This window comes from Fundulus heteroclitus, chromosome 2 (assembly GCF_011125445.2).
Source record: "Fundulus heteroclitus isolate FHET01 chromosome 2, MU-UCD_Fhet_4.1, whole genome shotgun sequence".
Classification (NCBI taxonomy): domain Eukaryota; kingdom Metazoa; phylum Chordata; class Actinopteri; order Cyprinodontiformes; family Fundulidae; genus Fundulus; species Fundulus heteroclitus.
This window is the reverse complement of record NC_046362.1, coordinates 38587339-38611592: the sequence shown is the minus strand read 5'-3', so window position 1 is coordinate 38611592 and position 24254 is coordinate 38587339. Positions and strand designations below refer to the sequence as shown.

Sequence of the window (24254 nt, the reverse complement as noted above, 5' to 3'; positions counted from 1 at the left end):
CGTAGAGCCACAGTGGACAGTCGTCTGCATTGTTGATGGCTTTGCAGCAATCCCTCATACTGAGCATGCATGAAGCGACAGTGGAGAGGAAAACTCCCCTTTAACAGGGAGGAGAACCTCCAGCAGAACCAGAACCAGGCTCAGTGTGAACGCTCATCTGCCTCCACCCACTGGGGCTTAGAGAAGACAGAGCAGAGACACAGAAAGCTCAGAAGCTCACATTGACCCAGGAGTACTTTCTATGGTAGAGAAGACAGAGCAGAGACACAGAAAGCTCAGAAGCTCACATTGACCCAGGAGTACTTTCTATGTTAGAGAAGACAGAGCAGAGACACAGAAAGCTCAGAAGCTCACATTGACCCAGGAGTACTTTCTATGGTAGAGAAGACAGAGCAGAGACACAGAAAGCTCAGAAGCTCACATTGACTCAGGAGTACTTTCTATGGTAGAGAAGACAGAGCAGAGAGACATAAAGCACAGAAGCTCACATTGACCCAGGAGCACTTTCTATGGTAGATGGTAATAGAGGATGATCTGCCTCCCCTGATGATGTCACAGCTAACAGAACGTCAGACCAGGTGTACCTTCTGTGTACCTACCTACTCTAATTAGTTCAAGAAATGTTGGCTTACACCAGTGGTGTTGTTTTAGCTTTCTTCTTGGCAAGTTTCACGAGTTGAACATATTTTTATCAGGTGAATTCACTGGAGGCCGGTGCACCTGCTAGAGGATGTGATCAGATGTGTGACTTTGTAAGAAATGGAAATAGAAGTGGGTGTAATTTTTCTCCTTTGAACTTGTGCTTCCTGGTCTCACTGCTGCGTCTAAAACTTTGTTACAACCAAACTTTTCCCTCTAGAGGAAAACCTAAGTGCAAACAGATTGTGGATTTTCTACTCATCATGCGTTGCAGGCGAAGACACTGGTCACCTTTAAAGTGCTGCAGGTTACAACCCTGCTGCTCATTCCTCTTCTGCAGGAGTGAGGAGAAAAAGTCACCTTGGAGACAGAGAACCCCAGATAACAGCAGAAAGTGGCTGTCAGAGAGAAAGAAAGTATTAGCCTAAAGCTCAAGTGTTGGGAGAAAAAGAGCGTTTGGGGGTTCGATGGAAAGATTTGAGGAGAAAGCAGAGAAAAAAAGAGAATAGGAATGAAAACAGTGTTTGTTGCTTGTAGCTGTGGATTAGTCCTGACAGCCTCAGGAGTCAATCACTCTGCTTGCTTCTCTCATCTTGGGCTGAAGGAAAATAAAAGAGTGGTTTTAACCGAAGGTGGAGGTGCAAAGCTAGAGCAAGAGTGCAAAGCTGTAGGTGCTGATTTCTGTTCAGAATGTCCTCGATATCTCTGATTTGGAGAGGAATAAAACACATGATGTATATGAATAGATTTAATCGATTATTATCCAATCCTCCTCACAGTGACACTCTGCTATCCCCCCAGTTGGTTCTGGATCTGACCCAGGGTCTCCTCCTGGGTCAGACCCAGGTCCGTGTTTAGGAAACCTGCTAACGAGGGTTCCCAGGAGACATCCTGTTCAGATGCCCTTACCTCCTCCACTGACTTGTTTGGTTGTGGACGAACGCCGTTCAGGTGACAGAACTCCTCCTCTCTATTCCCCCCGACCACCCTAAGGAGGAAGCTTATCATCTGCTTGTATCCAGGATCTGGAGCTTTCTGTCACAATCCATATCCGTTTGCCAGAGGCGTCTATTGAGAGCTTTGCTGCTTGACTCGGCTCTCTACGATGGACCGAATCTGTGCAGACATCACTGACAAGGCCCCAATCCACAGAACCATCCCTTGTCCTAAGGGCCTGATCTTCAAAGAATCCAAATAAGGAGCGCTAAAATGTGTGGACAAAAATTAATAAATAAATAAAACTGGTGCATGCAAGTGGGTGTCGTGTCCACAATGGATAAAACATGCAAGACCGATTTGGTGCGCCCATTTAAATGAGTGAACCGTGCTACTGGCACTTTGAGAAGGGCTGTAAAACAAAGTTGGAGTTCCAAGCAATGGAGACGGAGGTAATAATGATAATAAATATAAAAAATAATAACAGCATTTATAATAATTAAGAATTTTATTTATAGCGCATTATGAATTTCTTAAAGTGCTACAAACAAAAGTACAAAATAAATAAATAAAAGTAAAATTTAAAGGAACATCACGGAACTGGACACATGCAATGATTAAAAAGATTAGTAAGATATGGAGACTCGTACACGACACACCACCACGACACAATCTGAAGGAATTCATCGACCGGAGACAACAAGGGAACAACCAAAGGATTACTGATCATAAAACACTGAACCTGAAAACATTTCAATACACTGACCATAATTTACATGATATAGACCCAGACAATGTCTTTCTCCAATATTAGCAACAGTTGTTGCCATTATACAGATGAACAGTAAAACCGAGCCATAAAAATGGACAGCAGATTATCACTTGTTGTTTATAATAGCAGAAGTCTGACTGCAAGCTTCAGTAATATAAAGGAATGCTTACGTCAATTTTAAAAAACATTCAAAATAATATCAGAAAGTTGGATCAATGCAGATAAAGGAATGGATTTTGAGCTCGGTAGATGTGAATTTATTCTATATATAAATAGAAAGAACAAGAATGGAGGAGTCGCTGTGTATGTACATAAAAACTTTAATTATAAAATAGTACAAATTATGACAACTGTGACTGACAACTTATTAGAATGTATAACAGTTGAAATATGTGAAGAATTAAGTAAAAAAAATACTCATTGGTTGTATATACAGAGCACCAGGCTCTAGTATTGAGGGTTCTTGAAAAACAAATCAAAAAATTTTTCATCTGTGGTGACTTTTATTTTTATTTGACTCAATATTGTATTGATAATAACTGAAATGGGGATGATATGAATGATGCTGTTAACCATTTTACTAATTTATTTTGTAAATATTGAATCGAATCTTGCAAAAGAAATTTCTGATTCCTTAGTTATCTCAGGAATGAAATGATAATCTTATTGCAATAAATCCCGGTTCAATGTTCCTCATACCTGTAGAAGAAATAGAAATAACAGAATTTGTAATTACATCTAAATGTAAAACGTCTACTGATTCAAATTTAATTAATACGACAGTTATAAAAAAAAAAGTAATTAAGGGGATTTCATACCCAACCGGTACATTTCCTGATTAAATAAAAATAGCTTAAGTTGTGACACTATATTAAACTGGGGATAGACACCACTTTATAAATTATAGACCTGGTTCTTTACTCCCATCATTTTTCAAAATTCTGAAAAAGCTATTTAATAATAGACTAGACAAATTCATAAGTGAACATAAATTAATCTGTGATGGTAAATATGGATTTATAGCAAACAGCTCAACATCACTGGCATTAACAGAATCAATGGAGGAGCATCCAATCAGAATATTCCTAGATCTTAAAAAGGCTTCTGACTCCATCAATCATCCCATATTACTCGATAAACTTGAAGGTTATGGGATCAGGGGGTTGGTATTGCACTGGGTGAGAAGTTATTTAATTAATAGAAAACAGTTTGTGAAGATGGGTGAATATTCATCGTCATGCTGGGACATTACCTGTGGTGTCCCCCAGGTGTGAGTATTAGGTCCAAAGCTTTTCATGCTATATATAAATGGCATATGCTATGTTTCAATTGTAATAAAATTAGTGTTATTTGCAGATGACAAAAGTATTTTCTATTCTGTGCGGGATTTAGATGAACTACTGTGACTTATTACTCCTGAAATGCACAAACTAAAAAATGGGGTTTGTCAGAAACAAATGAACATTACACTTAAGTAAAACAAGATTAATGTTATTTGGTCACTTGAATAATAATACACAAGTACCAATACAAACAGATGGGATGGATATAGATATGAAAACCAATTTCTTGGCGTTATAATTGACAATAAAATAAACTAGAAGTTTGATATAAAGCAGATGCAAAGCAAATTCTCAAGGAGTTTATCCGTCTGGAGCAAAACAAAATACCTTCTGGACCACAAATCACTCCATAAATAAATGATTCTACCATATTCAGGTCTAGGGTAATGCGTACAAATGCACAATACAACCGCTATTCATACTTCAGAAAAGACCTATAAGATTAATTCATAATTCTGGTTGCAGAGATCACACAAATGTTTTATTCTTATAATGAAAAACATTTAAATTCACAGACTTGGTTCATTTTTAAATGGTAAATGGACTGAACTTATATAGTGCTTTTCCAGTCATGCTGACCACCCAAAGCGCTGTACACTATAGCCACATTCACCCAGTCGCTCTCACTAACACGCACACATTTATACACCGAGACGCAGCTCGGTAGGCAACTTGGGGTTAAGTGCCTTGCCCAAGGGCACAGCGACATGTAGCAAGGGGAAACTGGAATCGAACCCACACCCTTCTGGTTGCCAGACGACTACTCAACCCATCAAGCCACAGTCGCCCCATTTTAGAATGCACAAATCATGTATAAAGCAAAAAACAATTCACTTCCTGGAAATATTCTGAAATTTGATTTGAATAAAGTTGGGGGGGGGGGGGGCTCGTACAACGTTTAAAACGTTTTAGTGTCTCTGTTTGTGGAGTGAAATTGTGGAGCAGATTGATTGTGGAGCCCAAGCAGTTTAAAAATCAGTGCAAACTGAAGATTTTCACAATCTACAAGGAGGAAGATGGGCTTTAAAAATGCAGTGTCCTGATAAATGATTTATGTATGTGTTTATTTTTCCACTTAATTCAATTTAATTCTATTAACTGTAACATGAATGTTTGGAAGGACTGCTGATTGAGAAGGGGTAGGTTTAAAAAAGCTGAAAGAAGTTTAAATAAGCCATGTGTTTATGTATTACATGTTACTAATGTTTTAATATGGAAAGCTTTTTGCTTCTGCCTACCCCTTTGGGACTCATTGAACATATTTTGTGAGCTATTTCCCAAGATCTGTAAGAAAATCTGTTACTGAAACAAATAAAAGGATTAAATATCAATGTCATAAAACTTGGGAACGCTGAATTCATCTTCTTCTCTCTGACCTCCTGGTCCTGGAAGGAGCCGTACGGTCAGACTCACAGCGACATTTATCCGTAAACAGCTGAATTACCTCAACCAGCTCCTCACAACAACATTACAAACCAAGGAAACCCCATAATAATTTATCATTATGTAACACAACATAACTGGGCTTCATACAGAGCAAATAAAGGAGTATTGAGAGATTCCCTCTTGCCTCTTGGATGAGCAGATTTAGTTTTGCTGCTCATTTTGAATGCAGTAATTTAAGCAAGTTAAGTTATCTGCTAAAACAAGCTTCTGATTATTACTACTACTAAGAATTAGTAGCAAACCCAACCAAAGAACACAATTTAATGACAAAAGTGGACAGTGTGAGAGCAAGCTCAGCACAGATCCATCAGAATTAGCTGTTAGAACAGCAGTCTGTTAAACCCAAGTGGTATTACATTTAAAACAAATCACAAACTTCAGTAAATACTATGAATAACTGAAAGAAGTAACAGTAGCTCAGCGATCAGAACAAAACCAGCATTTGTAAAGAAAAGCATCATCATCTGACCCGTTAGTTCAGCTTAGAGCTTTAGACCAACGCTGCTCATCATCTGTCAGCTTTGCTGATTTTTATTCCTTTGAGTTTTCATACCTTTCCTTCTTTATTTCAAGATAATCAGACTAAATGGACCTTTCACACAACTTATTTCACACAAACTATTTTCATGACCGCTCTCTCATGTTTTTTAACATCCTCCTTATTGTCGTGTAGAAAACGGCACCATGACCATTATGAACGTTTTCTTACAAAATGCGACAATTATCCTGAGCAATTAAACCGAAAAACGAACAAATCTCTTTTTAAAAAGTGGAACAACCTGGTTGCAGAAATAAACACAGCCTGGAACTAAAAGTCTGTTAAAGCACCTTTTTATTTGGCTTCTTGGGTTGGACTCTAATGCTCCAGATCTTCACTGGGTAACATCTCTGGATCACAGCCCTCTTCAGGAGGCGCCACACATCTGTTATATTTGGCACTGGACTTTAGCTTGGCCGTCCCACAGCTGTAATTGTTCTGACTCAAAGTCATTCATTTGTTGATCTGGATGCATATTTTCATATTTTCATATTTTCATCTGACAAAAGTAACCCCAGACCTGATGCACCAGAGGCATGGCGTTCTTTTGGTGATGCACCGTGTTGCTTCGTCTCAAACTTGCCTCTGACAACAAAATCTGTTTTCTCCTTTGAAACATGTCTGCAAACTAAAGAGTTCAAATAAGCAGATGTCAATAAAATCAGCTCAACTTTATTTCAAGTTCGACCAGAATCGCGTTTTAATCACCAAGTTGCTTCATACAACAACCAAATCGACTTTGGTTCCATTTGCTTTTAGTGAAGACATTTTAAGTACAATATATACGAAAAAAGGTAAACATAATAATTATAGTTTTTTTGGAAGTGTGAATATATCCATTTGAATTAAAGACGACTGGACTGATGCCAGTAATGGTGTTATTTACCAGAGTCCTCTGAGTGTGCAGGGTTCATCAGACAGGTGTACACAGGTGAAGATGTGCAGGACGTGTGGCGTCTGCAGAGATGTTAGCTGGCCTTTTTCTGATGATCCTCCCTGCAGACCTGACTGTGCGTTGCAACATGGACCCAAACAGGCTACAGCAAAGTATTAGTTTAGTTTAGCAGGATAAATGCTAGATTATATGTGGAGAAAAAAATGAATCATGATGTAATTTTTTACATAGCATAACCTTATATTTGTCAGGATGTGACCACTTCTCAGTGCTGTTGAGGTTAAGACATAAAATGCGTTAAATCAATGATGGTTCTACTGTGTCTAAGTGTTTACAGCAGCGTTTCTCTTGCATTTGCTGGATAAGCTGTGGAATGTTGCAAGCCAGAAGATTTAAATAATCTTTAATTAATTATCTTTAATTTACCACTGAGCTGAGATTGGTGCTATAATTGTTTCTAATCTGTCAAATAGAATTTCCCATGTGCGGATCCTGCACTGCTGCAGAAAAGTTGTCAGCGTAAACTAGCTCGCAGGCATTTTTATTATTGAAGAGTTACTTTGATGGAGACAATTAAAGCTAATCTCTTTTTCTAATTAGTGTGATTTCTGGTCTGAAACCAATTTATCAAAATTGATCCTCACTTGTGTAAAGTTAATTTTAGCTCTGGAGTTTTACATCTTCCAGTTAAAATAATATAATGTTAATTTTCTCCCTTGTGCAGAAAGCATTTTCCATTTCATATAAACATAGTTTGGCTTCATGTACAGTATTTGCAACAGTTAAATAACACAAAAAGGAAAAGCAAAATAGTGAAGTTTGAAGAAGAAAATGTATAAATAAAAGTAAATCAAGTTAAAATATTATGGGAAATAGTAAAACTACATGCTTGGAGACTGAAAATCTCGCTGATGCTTTCTGCATGATAACTATTAAAATGGAGACAGTAACAGTGGATTGTCACCCCCATGGTACCACCGTGAGTTATGATAGTCATGAATTTACATTAATAATAAAGCATCAATGCGCTGCTGATGTTAATTCAGTTTTCTCACCTCTTTTCTCTTCCTCTCCTTCAGTCTTTTCTTTGTTGTTGGTTTTGTCCTGATGGCCAGAGAAACCCTTTCATCAATGTTTTTCTTCCTTTTCATAATAATATTTTTAATATTTTGTCGAGATGTGCTCTGCTCAAGTTTAACAGTTTGTTCAGCAAAAGCTTTAAGTGATAATATAGATATTGTTGCTTTCCATCCTTCTGTCTGTCTGATTGGATAAAATATGAATCATTCTTTATTAAACCGATAAGCAACAATCACACAAAGCCTTCGTCGGGCAGCTGCTTGCTCTGTCGTTCTTCTTACATTTCATTTCATCGTAAACTGAATCTAACAAGTGAGGTAAATTATTTCAGCTAATTGACTTCTGAACTGGTTTTTCTATTTGCTCCGTTTTAAGATTTGAAGCACCTGCGTGTTTAAAGACCTGATCACGTTCCTGCTTGCTGTCTTCTCATGCTCTGATTTTAGATTTTAATCTCTCATAAAATGAAAACATCAAAAATAAATACAGAGATCCAAGCAGAACAACAAGGCAGCAAACAATGAACAAAGTGCACAGCAAAAAGGGAATTAAAATAAAATGGTCTTGAAATTAGTGCATTTGTTCTTAATTTGAGCAGATAAATAAGATCTACCAGTGAGAGTATTTCGGCCCCTAAAATAAGATAATTAGCTATACTTAGCTTGAATTAAGATGGAGATGAGTTGTTAGTGTTTTAAGTGCAAAGATTGGCAGACCATCTTATTTATCTGCTCAAATCAAGGACAAATACATTTATTTCTAGAAACGTTTACCTGCTTTAGACTCTGGGCTGTGAAGGAAACTTTTGGCCTGGAGCTGCGACAGCGCTAAGCTCCTCCCACGCCACTCAGCTGCTCTTTTATCCACAACTTTAGAGACAGGTAGTTGAGTTAAGCTGCACAATAACACCACGTAATGGAGTACAAAGTGGTTCGTCAAAGTCAGGAAGGGAGTTTAGTTTGAAGGAACACCGAGAAACAGCAGGTGGAGGATTACAGACCTACTGAGAGACACGGCCTGCCCTGCTTCCTGCTCACAGGAATGAGGCTGAACCGGGTTTCTTCTAATCAGGAGCCCAGAGGCCAGTTTTCTAAAGCCTGACTGTCAGTAAATACATGTAAACATTGAGGGTTAGAGAGTTAGACTAATGTCTGCTGTTGGCCTGTTTAGTTCTGAGCTTCAGTTCTGTGAAGTTCTCCATGCTGATGCTGGTTTTCATGATGTCTGCCTTCAGCCTGCTGCTCTCTTCAGCATTTCCTTTATACACTGAACATAAAACATGGTTGTGGTCACAGTCCCATGGAAGTGCAATAAATCCTAAACTTCAAAACATCTTTGGCTCCCAGTAGACTTTTAGAAGTCTAAATAAATACATTATTAAATAGACGCGCATTTCTTTTTTTCTTCTAGAATTTCACGGGTCTTGTCTTTGGCCCTGGCCTCTCCTCCAACAACAGTCACTTCTGGCTGGAGGATTTCTGGGTAGGAGTTGAAATGCAATGCCTTCATCTTTTAATTTGAGTTCTGGGAAGAGCTGTTAGGATCAAACACGCTCTGAGCATCTTCAGTTTGGACATGGATTGGGTTTTTTCCTGGAAGCTGAAGCCAACAGCCTCAGAGGGGAGCCAAGATAGGCTCTGCATGACATTAGCAAGATATATAACTGTTAATTCATTGCTTAAAATAGCAATAATAACACAGATTATCAATAATAATTTTAGCTTACTCTCCTCTGTTCTTACCGTCCTGTCAGCTTCATCATTTAGCCAATCATTTTATGAGAGAGAGAGTGCAGAAATTACAGTATGATCAGCTAAAATACAGTTGAAACCAACATAAAATAATCTAAACAACCAAAGTAATAAAGTCCAAGGGTAAAAGGAAAAAGTGTTTCTGGGAAAGCAGGAAGTAGCTGGAACACAGAGCAAGAGAGAGAGACTGGGTCCCCAGAATAAAATAGGAACTACAAATTAACACATAACCCAATCAGAACCAGAACCTTCTGCTTATGGAAATGAATGGTTAATGACACCAAACATCAGGATCTCTGTAAATGACTATTTAATTCAAATATGAGGAGGATTCAACGGTTCATACAGGGGTGAAGTGACTAACTGTGAGCTTTGGCCTTGTGGTCGGAAATCTAAACAATAATAACTGACTTCCTGAAGTGAGTGATGAAGTTCCAGCACTTTTATTGAGAAACAGAGCAGAGATCACATAGATGGAAAGTAAACACATCCTACGGTCCCGCTGCAGTCTGCGTCTGCCTGTCTCTGGTCCTCCTCGCTTTCGGCTCTCCCTAATACTCCACAGTGGCCTCGGCCTGAGACAAAACAAAGACAGTCCTAGACAATCGTCATCCTGCTCAGTAGCTACGCAGCATTTTGTCTTGCCATCAGCGGGTCCGTGCTCACATGTCCGAGTGGCGTGAGGCCAAAGTGACTTCAGAATAATATTCCCATAACCGCCTCTAAAAACTATCCTTGACATATTAAAACATGTTGCACCTCTTACATCAGGTAAACGCTACAGAAACATCTAATCCAGAACTAATAAACTCAGAAACAGCTTCTTTCCAGAGCGGTGAGGGCTATCGCCCCCTGCTGGAAGCCTGAGGTACATCATGTTACAGTCACACCGCTGCTGTTGCCTATTTACACACTCTTATTCTCAGAAATAAGAGTGTGCATTTTACATTTCTGTAAATTAAGTCTCAAGATCACTGCACAAAAAGTGCCTCATTACTGGAGATTGATGAAGGAGGGACTAAATACTAAGTTATGTTGGTGTCATGTAATTTATGTACATCCCATGCTGCTGTCTGTCTCAAATTTAATGTCACCATGGTAAAACATGGTGACAATCACAGATTCTTGATTCTTAACATCAAAAATCATAATATTCCTTTAAAAATGGTGGTTAACAAACCAGACACCTAAACAGGGGTTCTTTTTATTGTTTACTCAGATTCAGTTCACTTCAAATTCGTAAATCTTTTATTAATCCTAAAGGGATTAATTCTGTGATGTTCCTCATTCTATGAAGAATCTTTCTTTACACAGTCATCTCCAGAGGTTCTGGAGGATTCCCCAGAACCGAACCAGCCTGTTGAGGATTTTAAAGCTGCTGGTTCTGATGCTGCTGCACCAACAGATGATGGCAGATTTGTAGAAGATCTGCAGCATTTTGCTACAAACACTAATGGTGTAAAAAGTCCCGTCTGCTCCGTCCGTTCTTAGAGACGGTTTCAGGTGAGCACCGAGATATTTCTGCTCCTCCATCATGAATGCGAGGGCATGGAGAGGAAACCAGGGAGAGGCTAATTCCTCTTTGAGTAATAAAGCTAACTTTTTGTGTCTGACATTCAGAGGGTGGCTGAACACACTGTAGCCATAAAGTTTATGATTCCTCCAGAAAGTCGGCGTTTTACCCAGAACTTTGATGACAAAGTGGTGTGAAGCAAGGGCCAGCAGACAAGCCTCATTGATGCAGAGACAGGCGGATGATGACACGGGCGTGATGCAACGGAGAGGAGGAGGAGGAGGGGGGGGGACCAGAGGTTCAGGCAAATAGAGTGATTGGTGAGGGGAGTATTCATTTAGGAAGACAAACAGCTTCATTTAAAGTTAGCCAAGCACAGAGACACCCTGCAAACTGCAAATGGGTTGAAATTTGCATCTTTCCACTGACGGGGATCCAGCTTCTATCCCCACTCTCTTGGTCTCACATCTCCAGAGATAATGGATTATCTGGGGTGCAGCCTGAGAGAGCTTCTGTCTTTGATTTGCTTTTGAACACATTTTCCGTCTGCTTTTGCCAAAGTAATTCCCTTTCACTCCTGATCTGCTGCTGATATTGTCACGGCCTTATTTATCTACAGCATATAAGGAGCGTTTGCTGTTTTGTGTCGTTCCTTGAGTGCGTGCAGAAAGCAAGCGCATGCAGAGATCGTAGTCATTTCACGACTATTAAACTGCAGAAATGACAAAGTCTCCACCATTACATCTGACTCCTCCTTATCTTTCACCATTACAATCTGCTGATGGTTTTTACAGCTGAGAATGAAATTAAAGTTTGGAGCTTGACGATTGTCTGCTTAACATTTGCAGCAGTAGATGTGTTTTCTCAGCAGCATTCTGTGCATCCGTGCAAAGCACAAAGAGCTTTAGTGTCAGGTAAACATGGGCCGACTGGTGCGGCCACCATTTCTCTGATATTATTCACTCTTCTGCTTTGACCAAGATAATTGATCCGCTGCTCCCAGATGATCTCATTAAAGTCACATACCATCATGTTTAAAACCTTGTTCTGCAGCTCAGAATGTTCATGTTTATTAAGTCTGAGCTCTCCTTGAAGAAGAAAGGCAACTACAGCGCAGCATTATATTTTTAAAAGGCAAACTAACGATAACGACCTTCATCCAAGAGAAAAGTCTCCAAATTAAGTCTGAGTTCATAAAATCAGGATTTATGTTGATTTCTCTGGTGAGGAGAAGAGTTGTCTGAATCCAGCAGCTTGGAGACGTGAAAGAAGAGCATCCTGTGGAGGAATTTAAAACCCCAGTCTGTGTTTAACCCCCACAGTAACGCTGAAGCTGAAGCTGACGATCTGATAATCATCCAGGAGGACCTCTTGGAGGCAGCAGTTATGGATTCACTGATGTTTTCTTCTGGAGGACGACACATGCAGTTAAACGAGACACTTTCTTTGTTACTGATGAACTTTATGCTCACAAACAACCGCTGAGGTCAACATGGGGGACGAGCCTTTGTTGAGTTTGTGCTTATTAAACGTAATGTAGTAAAACAAAACAATTATATATAGAGAAAGAAAAAGAATAAAGCAAGAGAAGAACAGTTGATGATTGAGGAATTGGTTGCAGCTCGTTTCACATGCAGTCATTCAGTAATGAAGAAAGGCTAAACTTCTTAGGACAAAGGAAAGAAGCTGAAAAATGATAAATGCAAAAGTAAGACGTGTGATGTGATGTAATGTTCAGCCTGTTGCATCTGTCCTAATTCAAAAATATTTTACCCTGAACAGTAGCGTTAAAGTCTGTTGATCTGAAATAATATGTCATAGTTGTGCAGACTTTGAGGATTTTGGATTTTAATAAACTAATGAATCTTCTTCAGGAAAACAAAAGGTGATCTTCTGTCAGTCTGCCCCAGGCAGCTGTGGCTGCGGTGTAGCCTTAGGCTCCTCAGGACCTGATAAAGTGCTATACCATCTACCTTTTACCGTACTTTCAATATGTATCATGTTTTATGGCTCTATAATCTAACGAAATGTGTCGCATTGTAACGGATTCACACAAAGAGTCATCAGAAATATGCCTTAATCTCCCCGCTGCAGAGGTCCAACCGCCTCGCCTAAATGGCCTCCTGTTGCTATTTAGGAGGATTTCTTTGAACAAACAGCCAAAGAACTGAGATTAGATTAGATTAGATTAGATTATGTTAGATTAGATTAGATTAGATTCATTTTCAATTTTACTTGATGTATCTACTTATTGTCAAACTGTTTTAGCGGTTGTTGTACATGTACAGAAAAATCAGCGGCTGAAGCCGTTTACAGCGGGTCTTTCTGTGCCAACACATACAAACACAATAATCTATCAAAAGTCAGCAACAAGCTAAACCTCTTTCTAAATATAGGTAAGTGAAGTTGTTAGTTTACAATAGAATGTACGTATATTTTCCTATTAAAGATCATGTGTTGAAGAGTTAATTGCTACCCGACCCGCAGCGCTGCAGCTGAATGCTGTGTGTGTTTTCTGATTAACCTCCGATCACACGGAGAGCAGAGGCAGACCAGGCTGTATTTTAACCCGCGGTCCTCAGCAAGCCGTTATCTCATCCAAACACTGAAGAAGGTCAATAATGAAGGGTCATAATGCTCTTTAGCACCATATAAAGTGTTGCTATCTATCCTCTCACACTCTGGTAACGACGCATGGATTCCCCCGTTGTTACCGCTGCCGTTTAATTTCAATAAAACACATTTTTTCAGACTTATCGTGGGTTGATAGTGTTTTACTGCAGCAACGTCGTTTCTTCGCTCCTTTCCTGTGTTTCGCTCTCATTCCTGGTCCCGCTGTGCGCCGTTAGGAGCGTCTCGGCCTGCAGCAGAGCAGGAAGCTCAGTGAACGCTCAGATCTTTACTTCTTTACTGATGTCGGTTTGTCTCCAGGAACGCCTCCAGCCACGGGAACCGGAACGCTGATCATCCACCTGGAAGACTACAACGACAACGCTCCGTTCGTGGTGCCGTCGGTAGCACAGGTGTGTGAAGACGCCGGCGACATGAATGTAGCCATCGTTGGAGGGCGGGACAAGGACCTGCCGCCCAACGCGGCGCCATTTAAGATAGAACTGGGGAAACAGCCGGGCCTGGATAAGACATGGAAGGTCACCAGACTCAACTGTGAGTATTTAACCACTGAAGCGGCTTTTAATGTTCTAAAATGACAAAATAAACACGGTTGGTTTAGAACACGGAGCGTCGACACATCAAGAAGACGTAATACTACAGTTTGTGCATCTGAAACGAAATATTTATCTGCAATACAAAACATACATAAGCTTTTTGCTGACATTAAATCAGTTTTTTAAATTTTTTTAGACTTTCTTCAAAGTGAGAATTCTGACAGAACTTCTGTAAATGCTTCAGGTTTCAGGCACACCTTGCTAACCTACATTCTCAGTTTTTCTGAGTGGCTGTTGTCCTTCAGCCACTGATCTGCTTCATTGTGACCAAGTTTTAAAGTCATGGCTGCATGTCTTCAGACATTGCTTCAGTATTTCCACAGAATGTTCTTTACTAATTTTCCTAAATGCACCAGATCCTCCTGAAGCAAAACGCCTCCACACCATGATGCTGCCACTCCTTTACTTCACAGTTGTGATGTCATTTCCTGGCTTACAGGCTTCCTCCTTTTCCCTCCAACTGTACTGATGGTCATTGTAGCCAAAAGCTTCAGTTTTAGCTCCTCATGACTCTAAAAACGAAGATCTTTGTCCCTGAGTGCATCTGCAAACCGTAGTCTGGCTTCTGGACTAACGGCTTCTTCCTCGCTGAGCGGCCTTTCAGCCCCTGTGGGTCCAGGACCTGTTTCACTGTGGAGAAGGACTCTCTCTCTCTCAGCAGCTTCAGCAGGTCTTTAGCTTTGAACCACCCGTTCATCTCGGGGACACAGTCTCCATCCTGTTTATTACTGCAGACAACAGCTTGGACAGATTAACATCAAACCTAAAGAAATCTGGAGGTTGGACCAATTCTCTTCCTGATATCTTGACTGGTTTCTTCAATGTAACTCAGTTAAATTTATTCATATTCCACTGCACCTTACAATAAGGGCTAACTCACTGCTTCCCCGTAATATCACACAGGAATCGCTCCATGATCTCTGAGGACGTGATCTTGCTGCATGAAAAGTAAAAATATTTTCTCTCTCTGGTAATTAAAAATATTTAAAAATAATTTGGTAATGGGCCTAAAACAGGAAAAGTTTTGTCTAAGTGACAGAAAGTGAGAAAGAAGATGATGTCGATTACTGAATCTATTTAATATCTGGTTATATAAGTATATGTTCCCACACTGGAACCCCCATTCTCTCTCTTTCCTGCCACTAATCTGCGTTACTTCCCAGCAAGAGCCCATTGAGACCGAGTCGTCCAGAAATTCCCTCAGGCAGCGCAGAAATTAAAACAACTCAGCACCGAAGATGAGAGTATTGCAAAAATATATATATATATTCATGCTTCAACTCAACGGACCACAGTTCACTTTATGAGAGTCCACAGAGATTAGAAAGCAGAGCCTGCTTAAGTACAGATGTTCATAAAAGTTGCATGATGAAAAAGATACACTGAGAGAAGTGGAACAATGAAATTAAACCCGGGTTGCATGAGGGGAAGCGGTATGTGTGCCCAGAGAGATCAGCTGTGAGAAAAAGCTCGGTCTCAGGGATCTGGACTCATCCTGGTGATGAATCTGTTTCCTTGATTTCCTTTAGATCCGTAGGAACTGGTGCTTTAAATCTGTGAATCTCTGAGTCTCTAAATCTTTGAATCTCTGAATCTCTGAAGTCTTTGAATCTTTGAATCTTACGCCTCGGCTCTGCAGTAGATTCCCTGTTTTTAGTTTCCTGAGACCAGAGAGGATGGTAACTAGTTACATTTACTCAGTTACATTTCCTGGAGTAACTTTTTGAACAAAATGTCCTTTTAGGAGTAGTTTCACTGCACTGTACTTTTTACTTTCACTTGAGTTCTATTACGTAACAATATTCTTAGCAGAGTAAGCAGAGCTTCATTGAACAAAGGTTTGTTTTAACCATAAATGCACCAGAGAGACCACAGTTTACCACAGTTTGGTAAAGCCAGACTTGTTTGTTTAATGTGATTTTATGTCTGCTGAGCTCATTGAGTCATCTGGACGTCAGGAAAACATGCAGCAAACAGCAGATATTGTTACTGCAGGTACTTTGCATTGTTCTAACATATTTATGCATTAACTGCTGTAGTTATCAGTGTCATTAGTGTTATGTTGAAAAACATCTGAAGAGTGTTTATCCTGTTTAAATGCATTTTTTTACATATTTGTTTCATTTAGTCTTTAAAATGCCAGAATTTGCACTTTCTATTTTTGTCTGTCAGACTGCATCACCTTTAAATATTAAATCAGATGTTATGATTACTCAGTACTTGAGTCGCCTTCATACCACATACTGATTTACTCTTGCGTAATTTCCTGATTGGCTACTTTTTAACTAGTGCTACTCTTACTTAACTACAGTTTTTGTCTGCCTGCCTGAAACACAATAACCAGATTTTGGCGTTCATGGCAAAGCTTTAGGTTCTTGTTTCTGATTGGCTGCGCTGCCCCTTGCCCTGACTCGTTTAGCTTAATGACTAAATCCACTATGGAATCCATTAAATCCACACAAGAAGAGGCCTTCATTTATATTTCTGTATAATAAATGGTGTGATGGACTAGGTCTGCATGCTATGTGTGTTTGAAGTTTATACATAAAGTTGTCAGGAACTGCCAAGAGACCCGATCAGACTAGAACTAAAAGTAGTTCACTTATAAAATTCACCAACTTCAGGCTCATGTTTTTATGGAATGTCCAGGAATAATATTGAACAATTTACAAAAATGACTCCAACATATTAGAATATTTAGAGTAGTGTTGTAGTAATCCATTTAGAAGGTTGCTGGTTTGATTCTAACTTCCTATGATTTGTCTAAATGTGTATCTGAGAGGCGCTAAACCTCTTCTTCTCCCGTGTTAATCAGGGCTGCGCTGGTCCGGATCCCTGAAACGATGCGTCGTCTTTTGTTCTCAGCATCTGGGGAAGCAGCGCTGTGGAGCAAGTCAGACCAACACCAAATCATTTACTGTCTCCCCAGACAGTCCAGTCTACCGGAGGCTGATGAATGAAATGAGCCCTTTGTTTTAAACTTAAATTACTGCAGTAATTATGCCAATGATTCATGTGTTTCGTGTTGACAGAAAAGAAGAAAATGGATTGTAGCACGTCAGGCAAGCAGATAAGACATGACCTTTAGAACCAATTAAGCTCAAAATGAAAATGCATTATTTTATTCTCACCAGCGGGCACAAAAAGTACGATAAGTTCACCAAACTGTTGCCCAGCGTCTGCCTGGCAGCACAGACAGAAAAAATTTAAGTTACATGCCCAAGGGTTAAAAGTCCTGGAAGAAGGGAAGCAAATGGAACGACTTCTATCTGTATCACAGGAGCTGCTTCGCCTAACGAGCTACACTCCCACATGTGTGGACAATCATCCGCAGCTTAAATAGTTTTCTGCAGTTTTCAGCCTCCAAAAGCAAATCTGCCAACAAGGCTGCGACTCTCCACGCTAAAGTTTACCTGCTTAAAAGTTAAATAAAGCTTTTTCACCAAAGAACTACAGTTCTGAGAGTCATCCTGATCCCAAAGAATTTCTACAGATAATGTGATCCAAACTTTCCTTTAACAGCGTATGAGCATGGTCTGCGCCCGGTGTCTTACGGGAGAACGGTTCTGACGGTTCTGATGGGTTCTGTGGCGAGGCAGGTTTATCTGTAGTGCAGAACAATAGAAAATAAATTAATGTTATTAATCTTGATTTAAAGTAACTCAGGCTTTCAGAACTTTTCCAGTTTTCTGGGAGTTTGTTCCAGATTAGTGGAGCATAGGAACTAAATGCTGCTTCTCCATGTCTGGTTCTGGTTCTGGTTCTGGTTCTGGAGAGCAGGCTGGAGCCAGAAGACCTGAGTGGTCTGGAGGGTTGATGCCCTGATAACAAGTCTGTGATGGATTTAGGTGCTAATTCAAGGATTTATAGACTAACAGAAGGATTTTAAAGTCTATTCTCTGAGATCCAGGGAGCCATGGAAGGACTTCAGAACCGGGTCCATGTTCTCTACGTTCTTAGTCTTAGTGAGGACTTCAGAACCGGGTCCATGTTCTCTACGTTCTTAGTCTTAGTGAGGATGCGGGCAGCAGGTTCTGGATCAGCTGCAGGGTTCTGATCCACTTTTTAGGCAGACCTGGGAAAATAAGTCAAAATAAGCAACTGCAATAACTTTTGGTGAGACACCGGCTCAGAATTCACACATTTTTTAACTCAAATTAAGTCATAATGTTGAAGCTGAATTCACCACAAACGTCTCTGAGAAGCTACAAAGTGGAGAAATAGTTACCAGCAAAAAATTAATGTTCAAGTTATTTGAGTTGAAGTCAAAAGGATGGGTCAAGGAACAGGATGATGTAAAACGACGAGTACCGGACCAACTCCCCCTGAGTTCATCTGCTGCTGATTCAGGGTTCTGCTGGAGCACATGACGATGGGTCAGGGCAGAAAAGTGGAACCAACACTCTGACGCTGCTGATAAGGATATTTTATACCAAACTGGTGAATGCATGAGCCTATAGGACTCTGTCCCTGCAGCTTTGTGTCTCTGTGGTCTACTCTAAAGTAACAGGTTCATCTTCTGGACTCTCCTGATAGAAAGAAATCCTGGTTTTAGTTTAAAGCGTTTGCACATTTTTAAAATGTGTGCAGTGTCTCTGACAGTTGTCACATCTTCACATTCATCACTGTTTCTGGGTTGATTTTAATATTTTATCAACTCTAAAATCATTAAAACCCCAAATGAAAGAAGATATTGCTGCTGACCAAAGCTGAATTTATGCCAAGAAGCTGCTGCTGAATATTTCACAGGTGCAGTATGTGACTGATCCAGTCTGAAATAAGATCTGTTAGATTTTAGCAGAGGACTGCTGTGGCTCCCAGCTGTCACCGTTCAGTTGTTGCCTCTGCAGAGTTCAGCGTTTTGATGAAATCCCAAAATCTATTTTCTTTTGTTGCTTTTTTCAGAAAACACAAACTTTTTGGTGTTGCTCGTGCTGCTGCATGATGTATTTTTGCTAATTGAATAAGATGTGAGAAGTAAGGGGCCCTCTGCCCTGTGCAGCTTTGTGTACTCTGTCTCATTACAGCGTGAAGCAAACTGGCTCCAGTGTTTTCTGTCACAACTGTAAAGCCGTTTAAAGCATGATGCAACAGAATGTAACCATCTTATGCAACTTAAGTGCCACCAGTTTTTGTCACTGAGCGTAAAGGAAAGTCTAACCTTGCAGTTACTTCAGACTGACTGACACACACACACACACACACACACACACACACACACACACGCTGAGTCCTGCTTTCCAAAAGCAGATGAGCAACACAAGCAGGCAATTACCATCCGAAGAACTAATTATCCTTTCTTCTGTTTCCTGCAGCCACGCACTCCCAGATCATGCTTCTGCACAGTCTGAAGAAAGCCAACTACCAGCTGCCGCTGCTCATCACTGACTCAGGAGTGCCCCCTTTGTCCAACAGCACAGAAGTGAAAGTTCAGGTGTGCATCTGTACAAAGACCAAGAGATACTGCAGCTCAGCCCACTCCCACCGCACTAGCCTTGTTGTGCTGCTTGCAACACTCCTGCTCGTCCTCCTCTGTAAGTACCCACAAACTGCACCCAGCCAGCTACAGCGAGATGATTTCAGAGTTACCCGCTGCTCAGTTTGCATTATAGCTCCAGATTTAAGCTTCTGTGATAAATAACGCTTCGAAACTTGAATTGTTGCCGATTGTTGACATACAATGATGTGATAAATTAGGTCAGTGAAAGCTGCTGGTCGAGACTTCATGCAACCTGCTGGGTTTCCTTAGAGAGGAAACTTTCTGACCAACCTGGAGGATCTGACTGGAGTCTGACTTTGGAAAGAGCCTTGAGATGACATGTGTCATGGTGCTATATAAATAAAATTTTATTGAATTGACTTAATACTCAGCTGTTGTAAAGGAGATCTTCACTTATTGATGTTCAATCTGTGTGGAGAGGAAAGCGATAGCTACAAGTACTTATTTACATGTAAAGGAGTAAAAATAATTTTTGTTTACTAATGAAAGGGGCCATGACAATAAATTAGATTTTTCTGAGGTTTTTGGGGGTGTATTATGGTCTGTTGTGCACTGATGAGGCCGTGTTTACGTCTAAACTGAAAACCCAAGGACCAGCTTTGTCTCTTTGCTCAAAAACGGTCAAATCAGACACAGCAGCTACCCTGGGAGGCTGATGCGCTGTCATGTTGTATGTGGTGTTATTGTGTGTTATGGAAATAGGCTGGAGTCTTTTCTACTGTTAAAAACGTCTTTTTCCGCGGTGAAATATTTATTCACTCTGGTATTTACTTTTTTATCTTCTACTCTTGGTCTTTGTTTTGAGTCAATTTTAGATTAGACTGGTTTGTTCTTTTCTCCTCTTTCTTTGCTAATAATTGTGTGTTTGCTACTGTCACATCCGGACCTCTCCACTGGGGACAATAAAGGAATTCTTATTCTTATATGCAGGAATATCAGCTACATGAAATGGTTTATACAGTGATGTTGTGGCATCTTTAAACTACATGGACCTGTCATAAAAGCTAAACTTACCCCGACTCTTTCCAATTAAAAAAAAAAGCCTATCAATAAAATAGAAATCAGATTGATTGATATTAATAATTATGAAAATATTTAAATCATATATTTTAAGTGCAGCGCTGGCCCTTTTATGCTGTTGCTTAGTGATCTATTTTTAGATTTGAAAACACAAACATTGAATTCAAACTCAAACGTTTATTTAACAAACTTTTTACCAAAACAGCAAGTTTTTAAAAAAGAACGCATGCTCTCTGAACTTTTGGAAGGGGGCGGGGCTTAGTGACAGAGCGTTCCTGGGTCTGCGTTGTGATTGGTTGGGAGGACGTAATGACTGTGATATTAACCTACATGATTGGCTAGAATACAAAAGGAAAGAAAACTGTTATTCTATTGAACTTTATAATGACCCTTTTCATTTGCTATCATCGATATATATTGTTATTGAATTATCGTCCAGCCCTATTTTAGGGTGTTTGGAGACTTCTTTTAGCATCTTGCTGTCTGGTTTCAGGGAGAACTTGCTCGGAGGGTCAGACCTGGACATGCCAGTTGTTTTGAATGTCTTCCACCTGCAAACTATTTTCCTTATGGACTCTTCAGAGATCGTGTTGCTCAGCAGACCAAGAAGACGTGTCAGTCCTCTCCCTGAAGCCCTGAGACAGATCTCTGAATCTCACCCTGATGGTCGCTCTAATTTCAGGAGCGCCAAACCAGATGTCTGAGGTTTAAAACGATTAAACTGCTGAGTGATGGTGACCTGCAGAATTTGGGTTATTTTAGGTGGGAGTAAATGTTGGAATCTCCTAATTAATTCTTTACCATAAAAAGCTTTTTTAGTATATTTTTATTTATTTATTAACATGAAGTTGCAGGATTGATGTGACTAAATATGAAATATCCAACTATCCAGATATGTTATAAAAACACACATAAGGGAAACTGTAGAAAAACCATCATTTTCACTAAACACATAAGTGACCTTTTGCTGTTGGCATTCAATCCTTCTGAGGATTTGGTCAAAAACTATTCATGTGTATTTCTGCTTGTTATAAAATATCCACGGCGCACCTTCAGAAGTCAACCTTGCACTTATTCCAAATATCTCATTTAGGCCGGGCAACGGCATGAATAATTCATCCTCCTCTACGCACAACAAGTGTTTGGTGAGAGGAAAATTCATTTTTCAACTTTAAGACCCCCGGTTTCTTTTCTCCTGTCTAGACGTGTTCTGTGTAGTTTATGCCGGAGGCGTGGAGCAGCGAGAGGAACAGTGACAGTGAATGGGTGGGGGGTGGAGATGGGGGCGTCACAGCCAAAGAACATATTTCAATTCAGCCTTAAAAGATGATGTAGTTCAAATGACTTTGTCTTTGTTCGGCTAATTGGTGTCAGACTGAAATGTATTGACTTGAAACCATCAGACCGATTTCAGCCATGTTTCTTCATTCCTTTCTCTTCTTTTTTCATTGTTCTCTTGCTCTTAAAATCTTTTTCTCATTTTCCCTTTGATTGCTTCCACCAGCATATTTGGTCTGCTCGGCTCCTTTACGCTTTCCTCCCTGTAATATTAGCTCATTGGATTTTTCTCTATGAAGGAAACATCCAAACTCTGCTCTCAACAAAACAGCGTCTGCAGGCAGAAACTCTGCTTCTTTATATTATTTCTTTCCCTGTGAATCACAGCTTCTATAAGTTAGACCCATCAATCCACCTTTATTTGTACTCTCCACCTTTTGCTCACCTTGGTCCAAACGGCTTTTGTACATACAGGAAAAATCTACGTCCTGATTCACTGAATGCAAAGATTCAAATGGATCTGCAAAGCTGAGCGTTGCATAAGTTCTACAGCCTGTTGGCTCATCAGTCACTGATTCACTGAGCGTCAGATAATGATGCGTCAGCATTCAAAAAGTTTTAAGGTAAAGATGCAGCTGCAGCAGCAGGTGAGCTTCTTTTCTTCTAAGAAGCACGTTATAATGTGCGGTTTCCATGGCAGAGGCAGCGCTGGGAAGCATTATGATGGGCAGACATTAGGAGGATCTTCTTCACAGCTGTTTGTTGCTCTGCATGTTGACGGCATTCCTCGGTCCAAAGTGGCGTTTGTTAACCAGATACCAGCTTCACCGTCCTGCAGCCATGAATGAATGAATGCATCCGTTCTGACTGGACCGCTGCGGCGGTGCTGGCGGAGCTGGAGGCTGAAGATTACAGGACGTCAGGAATAAAGGTGCAGTCAGTGTGTGTGTGTCTGCTGGGGATGTTACTGTTACCGCTTGCCGTTCGGACACAGGACGTATCTTCACACACACGCACGGACAGCAGGCACCAGGAGACACGACTCCTGCTCAGGCTCATCTCAGAGACCTCTGCCGGGGGACAGATGGAGGGGACTGATCAGTGCGCTGTGCAGTCAGATAGTCTGACAGAGAGTAAGAGAGGATTCTCTTTCAATTCCCTTATCTCCCGGCTGAACTCTGACCCTGCAGCAGAGAAATAAGGCGAAGAAAAATGAAAAGAGCCAGAGGGAAAGGATTGGTTAGAGAAACGACACAACAAAGGTGTGAAGATTGAACTCTGTGCTTTCTGTATCTGAGTGTGTGCGGCGTGCTCATCGCGCATTTTAGTTTCTGTCCTCCGTTATAAACAGGCGTACCGTTACTAGGCTAGCTTAAAAAAGAGCTTTTTTCTTTATTCAACTAGGATACAACATGACAGCCTCTTAATAACTAAAGCTCAAAATGAGTGGTCCTCAGAGAAATCTTGAAATAAAGCCCAGCTATCACGGTGAACAGAGAATTTTCTCTATCTGAGCCGCAGCCTGTGCTGTGAAGCAGGACCGGGTTCTTATCGCGGTACCTTCAGGTCCAGTTTGGGATTTTTAGCTTCACGGCGCCGGTTCACTGCTCACCTGGGTCTGTCTCCATGCTAACTGATACCCACTGGTTAGGCTTCCTGTTTGGAGATCAAGCCCATAAAAGCAGCGCCGTTCAACCCGTCAAAGGCCGCAGAACCTGAGGAATGACGCGGAGCGGCTGCAGAGCAGAGACAGATTACCGACGGTCGGACGCTGAAGAGTCGCAGCTAACACAGACACTTTCCTGATTAAAAGAAAAGGTCTGCTCATCGTTTATTAATTAAACATCTGAGCGCATCAATCAAAGCAGCTTTAACACATTGTATGTAAGACTATGAAGTTTGGACAAAAGAAAATCAACTAAGACATTTTCAACATCTCCACCTGCTGAACTAAATCATTTAATGCAAACTGGATCTAAAACCGTTCGGCTTGTTGGCCAAACACTGACTGAAACTTCCTCTGGCGTCCGACCGGAGAGTCAGATGCACGGCTCGGCTCCTTTTATGCTTGTTTGCTATTTCACTGGAGAGCCAACAGTTATTTCAGTCAAATGACAGAATGAGACCATTCAATCACTCATTTACATAATTTAGTTCATATCAGGCCAGATAAATTGCAACATTTTAATTTACATGATTTAATTATCACAGTAATGCAAATGATGTGTTGTCAACAGGTTTCCACATAAAAAGTATCTTGGAGAAGAAGCAAAAGTAAACCACAGAAAAAGGTTTTAGAAGCTCAGATACAATCAA

At 40.4% G+C, this 24254-nt stretch overlaps 1 protein-coding gene across 1 annotated transcript in view; it reads left to right on the top strand.

Annotated features, from left to right (window-relative positions):
* cdh13 (cadherin 13, H-cadherin (heart)) overlaps positions 1–24254 on the top strand; it is a 432538-nt gene that overhangs the window by 394446 nt on the left and 13838 nt on the right. The window contains exons 13-14 of the mRNA XM_036126911.1: positions 13845–14078; positions 19456–19674. Coding sequence (XP_035982804.1) covers positions 13845–14078; positions 19456–19674 — 453 coding nt within the window. The remainder of the gene's footprint in view (positions 1–13844; positions 14079–19455; positions 19675–24254) is intronic.